The sequence below is a fragment of the Planococcus citri genome, chromosome 2 (assembly GCF_950023065.1).
Source record: "Planococcus citri chromosome 2, ihPlaCitr1.1, whole genome shotgun sequence".
In the NCBI taxonomy this organism is placed as follows: Eukaryota; Metazoa; Arthropoda; class Insecta; order Hemiptera; family Pseudococcidae; genus Planococcus; species Planococcus citri.
Window position 1 is genome coordinate 56,678,243 of NC_088678.1, and position 12,302 is coordinate 56,690,544.

General features: G+C 34.9%; 1 protein-coding gene across 2 annotated transcripts in view; it reads left to right on the forward strand.

Annotated features, from left to right (window-relative positions):
- Positions 1-12,302, forward strand: part of dpr12 (defective proboscis extension response 12) — a 433,627-nt gene that overhangs the window by 366,628 nt on the left and 54,697 nt on the right. For both annotated transcript variants that reach the window (XM_065351525.1, XM_065351524.1), the window contains one exon: positions 10,880-11,041. In XM_065351525.1, coding sequence (XP_065207597.1) covers positions 10,880-11,041 — 162 coding nt within the window. The remainder of the gene's footprint in view (positions 1-10,879; positions 11,042-12,302) is intronic.

Below are 12,302 nucleotides of genomic sequence, written 5' to 3' on the forward strand. Positions count from 1 at the left end.
TATGAGTAATTTTCAACTCAAAGTAAAGGTATTTTCTGAATTTGGTGAAAATTCGCCGACTTTTTTTTCGCGATTCACCTTAAAACATAACCATCACAAAGTGCTTTCAAATTCAATCACTCTTAGCCAGTCAAATAGCAGAAAAAAATAGGTGAACCCAAACATTATTGCGATCAAAGGTTTTTTTGGTGAATATTGTCTAGGGTGGTATGCTGAAAAACATACTAAAAGTCCCCGCCCCTACCACGAGCTAACCACCCCCCCCCCCCCAACAGTGGATCAAAGCCCCCAAAATCAGTTTTTCGTCGAGAACTCCTGAAATATCGAATTTTGAGTAAAATGAGCTCAGTGATCATTTAATATCCTCTCCAATACCTATCAAATGAGCTATCGACCAACTCCCTAGACTCAAGGGGGTGGCGCTACGACCCCTCATCCTCAAAGTGACGCTGACGTGATTTTAATAATTTTACATTTTATGACTTGGGACTTGTAACCTGTTGTAATTGATGAAATTAAGTCGAACTTGGGGAATGGGATTCTTTTGCGAGCTAGAGTTGACCTCTGGAGTGGGAAGGGTCAAAGTTGAAAATTACAGAAAGGTCATTTTTTTGGAGGGGCATAACATGACCCCGAATGGATGAAAAGGGTCCAAAATCATACCATCAGACAGTACCCTATCTGTGATCAACATATCCAAATTTCAGCTTCCTAGATTATCCCCACCCCATTTAAAGCGGAATTCAGGTGAAAATCCCCTTATTTTGCCCCTATTTTCGGTTTTTTCCATCTTAAAAGGAGTGGAGATGACCTAGGAAGCTGAAATTTGAATATGTTGATCACAGATAGGGTACTGTCTGATGGTATGATTTTGGACCCTTTTCATCGATTTGAGGTCATGTTATGCCCCTCCAAAAAAATGACCTTTCCGTAATTTTCAACTTTGACCCTCCCCACTCCAGAGGTCAACTCATCTAGCTCGCAAAAGAATCCCATTCCCCAAGTTTGACTTCATTTTATCAATTAGAACAGGTTACAAGTCCCAACTCATAAAATGTAAAATAAAATTATTAAAATCACGTCACTTTGAGGGGTCGTAGCGCCACCCCCTTGAGGCTAGGGAGTTGGTCGATAGCTCATTTGATAGATATTGGAGAGGAGATGAAATGATCACTGAGCTCATTTTACTCAAAATTCAATATTTCAGGAGTTCTTGACGAAAAACTGATTTGGGGGGGGCTTTGATCCGCTGGGGGGGGGGGGTAGCTCGAGGAGTAGGAGCGAGGACTTTTAGTGTGTTGTTCAGAATACCACCTTAGACAATATTCACCAAAAAAACTTTTGATCCCAATTATGTTTGGGTCAAATTGCATTTTGATTGGGCTATCTTGGGTGATGACTGATGAGCCTTCAAAGTTTACCTACCATTAATTTGACAAGAAGGACATCACAATGAATGCTTGAAAATGACGAGCCCTACTCACCAATTTAGAAGGATAGAGGGGGGATGAAATGCAGCTTGTATAAAAAAATTGAGCAGTGTAGTCGAGTTGATTTGGAATATTACTCAAAATATGAATTCACGACAAACTGGTTATGCAATTCACATGATGGGCGTGTTAATTAAATTGCATAACCAGTTTGCCGTAAATTCACACAGTTTACAGTTATCACGATTTTGACCGTTTTTCTACTCTTACAACTTCCTAAAAAGTTGAAATAGAAATATAGAGAACTTGGAAATTAACGTGGACAGCTGGAAATTGATTTACGACTTACTCTTAGTATTCGATCCATTCAATGATTGTAATTCATATATGGCTCAATTTCCAAGGGCACATCTTGAAAACGATTTTTTCAACAGAATAATTTTTAGGAAAACATTTTTTTTTTTGAAATCCAACATTGAAAAACAATGAATGGAAAAATTCTTCAGCTCTCTATGAATTTCCACTTTCGAAATCATCAAAATATTTTTCGATGTTTTCAAACGCTTGCTGTCATTTTAAAGCAAGTTTAGTGAAATTTGTTTCCAAATTTACAAAACGATACGCCAACCAGTCCACTTTTGTGGAAATTTTCCACATTCCGCCACCCGTATTGCTGTAGGCTATAGCAAAAGGTTACCTAAATTAAAAGCGTAAAATGGCATCTGCATTACGTCGTCAGCGTTTTCTATTTCTATGTATTCGGTGTACTCGGGACCAGCAGGTTTGAATTTGATGTATTTTCAATATTTTACACACGAATAGTACAGTCGAGAAGTCGGCGGCAGGGTTTACCGATTAAATTGAAAGAGGAACGAGAATCCGTTTTGTATAAAAATTAACGTTCGAATGAGGTAAAATTAAAGTCCCATTGAAACACGTTAAACGTACCCCAAGGAATGAACAAATTATCATTCGTCTTCTTTAGCAATTCGGGGGTTCGATAATCGATATTTCAAAGGGAGTAGATACGTGACGCGTAAAAAGTGACCATAATTTATGTGAGTTACGAATTCGCCGCGCCGGACCTTTTTGTAATTAAACGAACACAATATCGGATTAAAGTAAAAACACATGTTCGAACTATGCGCCGCCTAAAAAGAATACCTCTATACGCCCGGCAGTTGGTCAAAAAGCAGCGGTGCTGAGGCGATGCCGTGGCGTTGGGTTTTGCAACATTGTTTCCGCTTTGTTCGTAACGAGTTAGACACAAGAGCGTATATATCTAGGGCGCGAGTTACGTTGTAGTATTTGCAATCGGCGACACAAATTACTATACGAAGAAATTTCTTCACCGCCGGCGATAAATGAACGAAATTCGGCATTCGTTGGAATCCGGCCCAGCATACGGTGGTGCGTCGCGTCGCGTCGCGCCCCACATCGCAGCTAGATGGGTCAAGTGCGAGGGAGATATTGGTAAACAAACGCCGAGTAATAGGAAATGAAACGATGCTTAATCAATTTTACGTTAACGGTCAAAAACAGAAACAGGTACTTCATCTCTCGCGGGGGCCTTTGAACCCAATTGACTTTTAATTAATAAATACATTCAACATTCTATTAATTAATCGAACACAACAGCTACCAAAGCGAATTTCATTAAAGATATTGTTCGAATTATGGCTTTTTGCGATACTAGTAGGTACGTATTTGTTGAGCGACGACCGCTTCGGCTATAGAGCAAAAATTCTCGCCGATGTGGTAAAAACAAGACGCACACCGTAAAAGGGTTTCAATTATTTGAAAATTGATGAATTTGCGATTATAACGCGGTTTCATTTAAACGATCCGTTTAATCTTAGTTCGCGGCTGAAATTTAGCTGTTTGATGTGAACGATACCTATACTTACCCGTACCTACCTACCTATACCTTTTCAGGATGTAATTCTCGTGTTCTAGGGGATGATTTGTGTTCTGAATTTTTTGCAATGCATTATTTTCGCTTTGAACTAAGCTAGAGGAAATATTATGCGTATGGTAGGCTCTTGTTGCATTTGATCGTTTTTTGTTTCTGTAATGTTTCATTTTTATCAAGTTGGAAAATACCCTATTTCAGTTGTAATTTTTTGCTTTGGAGCTCTTTCCCAAAGATATGTTGGAAAACCTTTAATAAAGAAGAAACAGAAAAAAAAACTATAGGGAACCTTCCAAGGTGTTCACCTTTGATAAGAACAGGACCACTGCAGTTTATGGAAAAAGTATGATTTTGAACCTCCTAATAAAAATTTTGGCTATATGCAAATAAATTTTCGATTTTTAGCGTATTTTTGAAAATTTTAAAAAAATTGGCCATTTACAGAGATTTATTTATTTATTTTTAAAAATTTTTCAAGTGGTACCAATTTGTTTAGTAAAAATTATGATTTTAAATTTTTCTAAAATTAAAAAAAATTTCCAGAATAGTAAAAATTAATTTGGCCAGTTGAAAAGCGACATTTTCCACGTCAATTCGACCAAGAAGTGGTAAGGGGGAAGGGGTCGTCGATTTTTTGAAATTTTTCCTGTGGAAAGACCTTCCGAAGGGATGACCAAAGGCGCAAATCACAGCTCTCTAGCCCTTTTTTAAAGGCTGCTAGGGGGTGTCAAAGTTTTCAGTGAACTTGAAATATCATCCATTTCAGCAGTGGATTACTCGATATCCGTGATACCTACCAAAATGGAACCTTTTCAAATAGGTAGAGGTTTCAAAAGGCTTTTTGATGATATGATAAAAATCAGTGTTGCCACTTTCTTTCGTACGAAAAAATAGCTCGAAAAGTTTGAAAATGTAGTTTTCATATCGTTCTGACTCTCAAAAATTCTGAAAAAAGATTATTAAGGACAACTTTTTATGCTGAACAACATGTTAAAAAATTGGGATGGCGTTATTTCGTAAAATTAATTTTAAAAAATTGAAAGTTTGCGACAAAATGCGATTTTTTTATTTAAGATATGAAAAAAAGTTTTGATTGGTAAAGTTGACCCATTTGATCCTTATTTTTACGTATCCATTGAAAAAATTGAAAAACCCCCTTTCACTCGATGAAATGAATTCATCACAAAAAAATTAAAATTCGAAAAAATTGAATTTTCAATGCCAAACATCAAAAAAAGTTTAAATTTATTCAGTTGTCTTATTTTGACCTCTTTCTGGCGTACCTATTTCATAAAAAAATAGAAAAAACTACACTCATGGCAAAAAAATTATAATTCGTTTATTTTTTGATTTTTTCGGATTTTTAGCTGTTGAAATTGATTTTCACGCCAACTGGAGGAATTTTGAAATTTTGGAGAGACCGAGAATCGCACTCAACTCTTCAGAATGGCTCTAAATAGTAAAATACGGATTTGGGGAGGGGATATTCGTACCAAAAATTTCCTTATGAATTGAGCATCGTGAAATTTTGATCATTATGCTAACCTCTAAATAAGATTAGTGCGTAGGTACATAGCCTAAATTGTAAACTTGAAAATTGGAAGATATTTCATATTCACACACAAAACTATAATTCTTGAAAGCGAATAAAAAAATAGGTACCTACTCTACCTATCCAATCCATTTAAAAAAAATTATAATCCAAGCTATATACTCCCGTTTATTCAACTACTTTCAAGTTTTTTTTCCTGCCAATTATTCGTAATTCAACAGTTGAATTTCTTCTCTTGCCAAAAGTTTTTTCATATCAACGTAAATCAACTCTTAACGACGAGAAGATAATAACAATAATAACATTTGGGCACCCGAAAAAGGTTTCTATTTTGCCATAAACGACGAAAAGAGTATGGTAGTTTTAATTAGGAACGTTGCTCTTAATATAATGGAATACTTAATTTTTCCACAGTACCTACGGTAAATTTATGTAAGTAAAGGGTTTTGTTTACCTTGGACGGCAATTCATTTTCGTCTCTTGTCGTGTGATATAAGAAGGAAAAAAGTTTTTAAAGTTTTCCCCGTAGACGAAGTTTAAAAAGAATTTCTATAGGAAAAAAAGCGACGAGGACGACCAAGTCGCAAATTGAAATAAATGGACGGTTTTTGGAAACTTGGGAATCGACCAGTGAAATTTTATTTATTTTTTTTTTATTATCGAGTGCAAATGGAATGATAATAACGAGTCGCTTAGGTATTATATTACGTATATTTTCTCTCTCTACATTTACTTACCTTATCCTTATATTCCTATTGCTAAGTAAGTAGATTTTCTGCCTGCTGTGAGGAGGAGAGGATTTCCTTTTGATGACCGTTGGCATTGTTTGAACGATTTCAGATTTTATATAATGGTTCCCTGGAGTTGAGTAGATATGTTTTATTGATATGTACTTTGAACATTGAGTAAATTTCATTCATCAAGAAAAACTATTTTGTAATTGGCACGTTGCCTTTCGTTGCATCTCACATCATGGTCGTGTGATGTGTTCATATCATAGGTACCCACAGAGCCCTTATCGTATTTCGGGTGATCCAGTTATGCAATTTCATTAAAACCGTAGTCAATGCGTTCGTTTTTCAGGAGACTCTCAAAATTCAAGCGATTCAGTTATGCAATTTAATTCACACCATACTTATTCGTAATTTTTGGTTTTAAAATTTTCAGCCTTCTTTGAGATCATTTCTCTCGTTAAATTCAAGTGTTTTATCCAGCTTCAGGCCACTGCTTTTGATCCCAGTTTATTGCTCATGTCATGTCTCCCTTGCCCTCTCCTCTCATCAAGAATATACAGACCAAATTAAGCTATCATTCGGATATCTTTTGACTTCTTGTCATCCATAATTGCATGGCACACTGCGTCATTATTTAAATCAATTAGATAATACGACGACGGCGTTAAATAGTAAGCTCTGAAAATGTTCAAATTAACCATCGTTTTAGTAACAAGCGTCGAGATAATTTGCGTTCGCCGTTAGTTACTAGTCGAAAGACAATTCCAAGTATTGTGAGAAAATGATGGAATGTAGAACATGGAACTAGAGCTTTAATTCTTTTATATTATTATTCGACTCGTCAAAAGAGAGACTACACGCAGAATATTCGAGAATAGAGCCATCATGGCAGGGTACGAAGAAGGGAGCTGACATTTTGCGAAGTTAGGTACGCTATTGTGTGGTGCAGTACGAGATTTGGAAAAGTTAAATTTACAAAATTGAACGACACGGCAATGCGCGAGATTACTGTCGTGATGAGATTGTCGCATGTCGTACATGTACAAATTTTAGATTAGATTAACCGGCTATGATAACTTTTTAGCTAATTGAATTTTTATACAGCGAGAAGAATCACTCGATGCTTTTCATGTCAGCTATATATATATATTCGTACGATTATATTTTATACCGAGATTTTGAAATGTGTTATACGAACGAACCTACGTACAATATGTATTATGAGGTGACCTTCCTGCGACATATAGCATGTGATGATTTCGAACAAAGAGGTGGAAAAAAAGGTCAAAGTATTCGACTACACGGTTGACCGGCTAGAGAGAATTCGTTAAAAGTTTACAAAGGTTGAATTAAACCTTCAACGATCCCATAAAGGCTTAAGCAAAGATTTCAAATATTTCGCCTAATTTGCATATTTAATTCAAAACGCGAACGAGTGTTTTAACTTTCTTCTGCGGTGCTAAATGAATTTGTGCTAAGGAATTTACTTACCTTGTCGCCGATTCGACAACGTGGAATATATTTTTCGTTTACATAACATATGTAAACGTGAACTTTTTGTTTGTTGATCTGAAATACTTATTCGACAAGAAGTAAAGAGGAAATCAGCACAAACCTTTTGCATATTTATGATATACCATAAACAGGGTACTTGCTTGTTTTTACTTATCTTGCGGTTAGGATAGTAATGCATTGTAAGTAGCACACATCCGGTTTTAATTTGGTTCTTTCGAAGAGTTAATTTTCGAAAACTTGTATAAACTGTATGAAAAGTGCAACGTACGAGATCGAGGTTGCCAAAACTTGTCGAATTACCAAAAAAAAAAAAACTGCAGTTCTTCAGCTTAATTGTATAAAGCAAAAAATTTTCGAATTTTACGTCTGAACTTGAAGCTTCCTATTTTAGAATTTTTTTGATTGACAATCACAGTAAAAATAATTTTATTCGTAAACACTGAAATTTTTATTGGTTAATATATTTTCGAAAACTATCACATTTGAAAAAGAATAATACTAAAACTGAAAACATTTCCGAAAAGAAAAAAATACGTACTTATTTGAAATTAGGCTACATCGAAAGATTTTTTTTTGCTTTACGACCTGTGACGTGATTTTGAACTCTTGATCGACTTCATCGTCGAAGTTTTCCTATCATCGACGATCTGTTTCTTTCTACGATTATTAAACCTCCTTCTGGATTCTTTGTGAGCAACTCTCTGAAACGGATCCTTCTCCGTGGGAGTCATTTCTCTCCAAATCGCAGCTCCTTCGATGGCCGATTGACACGCTGACTTACCTTTTCCATCGGGTAATAATCTGTACAAGCGTAAAAGATTGAAAAACGGGTTCACCGATGTTCTGGCGCAAACGTGATTTCCGTTTTGAATTTCTTCATCGAACGAACTAGCCAAGCTGATGGTATCGTCGGACGATATATCGTACGTTGGTATGTCATTGTGGTTAGTTTGGACGCTGACCGATGCCTCGGAACTGCTGCATGTTGGCAGGTCGTTGGCTAATCTGACGCTTTCAAGGGACATGCTACTGGGTACGGCGGTTTCACACATATTTTTGCTTTTTTAGTCGAGTTGGTAATGATTTTAAAGCTTTCGAGGTGAATAGGCTCTGGGTTATATTATGAATTTTCCTAGCAAAATGATTTTTTCCAAATGCGTTGGTAGGTGAGTATCTCGGTTGGTGTTCTTATTCTAATTTCCACGATGATTGGTGTGTAGATACCTAGATTGCCTCGTATCTTCAAAAATTAAATTTGATTTGATATTCATCTGTTCAAATAATACGGATAGGTATCGTATCGAGCTTCATTTATACAATCTTAAATTCTTATAATCGCATTGCTCAGATCCAATATTTGTTTGATTCCTTTCGCCTGGTCATGGCCATGAGTCATGGACCGTTGAATGCTTTCTGGGAGAACCACGTTTGTAACAAATACTTAGGTAGTTGTGAGCATTAGATATTGCGCCTATTGGCAAAACTGCTTGCCAGGTTCTTTGTTTCTGACCCTGACGTCGGTTCAACTACATCGCCATGCTCCACCCATCGAAAACAGTGGTTTCCCCATCTTCAACCTAAAACCGGTTTTCTTGACTGTCTAGCTCCTAGAGTAGGGGGATTGTTAACTTCCCGCAGTGTTCCAATTTTAAATTTCAGAACTAATTTAGCCTTCATGGTGAGCACACACTTTATGTTAGCTCTATTTTCTATTGACATACCTATATATGTAGTTGAATCTTTTTTTGCGCCAGGGGTCAATTCGAAATTTTTAACAAATTACTATTTTTAATTTTTATTGAACTTGGCAATTTTTTGGTAAATTCCAGTGTTAGTCGTTTAAAACATCGCCAAACGTTTTAAAATACTGTTTTAAATTGCGAGAAAAAAGAAACAGACTCCGTTTAAATCAACAATCAATAAATATATGTATTGTATTTTTTTAAATGTTTTTTGGAGATAAATCAAACATTTTGAGCCTTTAAATCAAAATTTCATTTCATTTTTTGGCAGATTACTGGTAATTTTTTGGTAAATTTGTTAATTTGCTGGTGATTTTTTGATAAATACGCTGGTTTTTTTTTTAAAAATTACTGGTAATTTTATTGGTAAATTACTGGTCATTTTTTGATAAATTCGTTGGTAATATTTTGGCAAATCACTGAAAGTTTTTTTGGCAAAGTAAGTACTGGTAATTTTTTGGTAAATTTCCTAGTAATTTTTTGGTAAATTTGCTGGTAATTTTTTGGAAAATTACAGGTAGTTTTTTGATAAATCACTGGTAATTTTTTGCTAAATTACTGTTTTTTTTTAGTAAATTAGGTACCTACTGGTAATTTTTTGGTAAATTTGCTGGTCATTTTTGGTAAATTTGTTAATTTGCAGGTAATTTTTTCATTTTTGATACATTTGCTGGTAATTTTTTTGTAAATCACTGGTAATTTTTTGGCAAATCACTGGTAATTTTTTGTGAATTAGTGGTAATTATTAGGTGAATTACTGATAATATTTTTGGTTAAATTCCTGATAATTTTTTTGCTAAATTACCTACTGAATTTCTTTGCCAAACTACTGATAATTTTTTTTGCTTAATTTTTGGGAATTTTTTGATAAATTACTGCTGACAATGATGAAAACTTGCATAAATTACTGGAAACATCAATATGGTTGCTGGTAAAGGCGAGATGTTGACATTTGAAAACGGAGATAAAATTGTTAAATTTCTTAATATTGTCTGAGTCAAACTTTTTGAAATTTGGAACAAAATGATTGCATTCATCTCCAATTGTTTTGAGTAGTTGTACATGTATTATTTTAGAACTTTGTCTGACTTTTAAGAAGGTAACTGCGTTGAAAAATTCGGTCAATGTCTGACACTTCGAGATCTACTTTGCACTGAAGTAAAATTTTTTACCTATATGTATTGAGGCCAATTTTTGAGAACTTGAAAAAATCCTATCAAGTTTCAACCAAAAAAATAATAATATATCCGTCACTCAAAACTTTTCTTGGATAGGAAATCTCCCTCCCCCCGGTTTTAGAAATATGTTTTAATCGCTCGAAAGCTTAAATTTTAAAATTAAGGTGCACCGGGGCAAGTCAGAATGATTTTTCGCAATTTCAACTTTGACCAGCTGTTACTCCCCTTCTAATGAACCAATATGGATCAAATTTATTATGTAGGTTCCCATAAGGGTTCTAAACCTATGGTGAAAATTTGAGCGCGATTGACACAGTAGCTTTCGCTCAGTGGAATAAAATATAAACTGTTCTGACTTACCCCAATTGGGGGAAGTCAGAACAGGCTAAACTTTGCAGAGGCGTAGATCACAAACGGAGCGTCCTAGAAAAATTGTATAGAAACGAAATTGTAGAGAATTTAATTCTCTTTGAGATTACTCTCATCAGATTTTCACTAGGACGCACGGTTCGTCCGCTATATGCGAAAAACTAAGAAGTAGAAAGTCTGTATCTTAGAACAAATTCAAAACAAGTTCAAAACTACAACAAAATACAATTGAACCAAAGACATCTAAAATGAACTGATTCGCGAAAATTTTTATGCCATGATGAAGTAGGGGTAGTACCCTCAAGTCACCTTTAGTGGCACTTCGTCAGATATAAACCTCATCTAGGCGCTAGAGCAAGTTTTCTAACTTACCCCGAATTCCAACTTCCCCCGGTGCACCTTATTCAATTAAATACTCAAAATTTCCTTTTTTCTGTTTCTTTTTAGATTTCATGGGTAAGAAGAAGAGACTGGCATATTCTCACATTCGGATTACTCACGTACACGAATGACGAACGATTCCAAATGCTACATGCCGAAGGCTCAGATGACTGGACATTACAAATAAAATACGTTCAAAAGAGAGATAATGGAACGTACGAGTGCCAGGTAAGAATTTCACATCGATTATCATCATTCGTTATTGTATTACAAAACAGGTAGGTATTTCATTTCAAAAATGAAAACGATTCCACGGGTTTTAGTTTCTGTACCTAATACCATACCTTTTTAGTGTGCGTATTTTGGAATTTTTTCTGAAGAAAAAATGAGTTAGCGGAAAAGTATATCGCTGAAATTAAAAAATGGTGAATACTTTTGCAAATGAATAATACGTATAAAATATGAAATGAGAAAGAAATTCAATTTCTGAAATCCGGGAAAAGTCGAATACCTGAAATTACGTATTTCATATGAAACTGGAACGAAAAAATTATTCTATCTAATTATTGAAAATTATTTGACGAATGTATGTAAGTACTTGTATAAGTTCAGTGAGAGGCAGACATTCTTCGACAGATAGAATAAATTTATCGTTTAAATTTATCTAGGTAATGCAAATTTTACCGCTAAATTTTTGTTCCTGGTATTATTTTTCTCCTTCTCTTTTTCTTTTACTTGAAATAGCATTTTTCTCATTCAAACGAGTAAACGGAAGTACCTACCTAAATCTCACTTTTCGAGGTATTAATCTATAATCCTTGAACCTTTTGTATGTACAGCTTTTTCTTCTTTCTATCTAATGCAACAATATAAAAATGTATTTAAGTCTACTGTTTATTTCCTAAAAAGAAAAAGAACATAACTAAATCACTCAGTATAGCTCAGTACACGCGTATTCTGCCACATTTCCAAATACTTACGCTGCGCTGCTTTTTCGGTCTATGTAGGTATAGCCTACTTGAGCTAGAAAATGTTTTTATGGAATAATTTAAGAGCCAAGATTACGGATGTTTGCTTAGAAATTCGCGTGTTCGATGTTCTAAAGGAAAAACACAGGGTATTGTCTTTGGAATGCCCTTGAACTATGTGGCATAAGGATTTGAGTGCTTTTTATACTCTATTTTATCTCTGCGAATATCCGTTCGTGTGATCTCAGCTTAATGCTGTTCTCATTGAGGAGGAAACCTGTTGAGATGAGAATTTATTTCCTAGGTTTTGCACGGCTACGAGATAAGTACAAATTAAAAGAATCTTGAAGAGGAAACCGAGGATAATTTTTCATTTGTTTAAAGAAGGAAGTAATGTACTTACCTGCCTATGAGAAAACGTTCATTTATAGGTTTTCTCCGTTTATGATGATTTTTTTTTTTCGTTGAAAATAATAAGAAAAGTTGCATAAAAATGGAATTATTGAGCCCATCTAATGAAA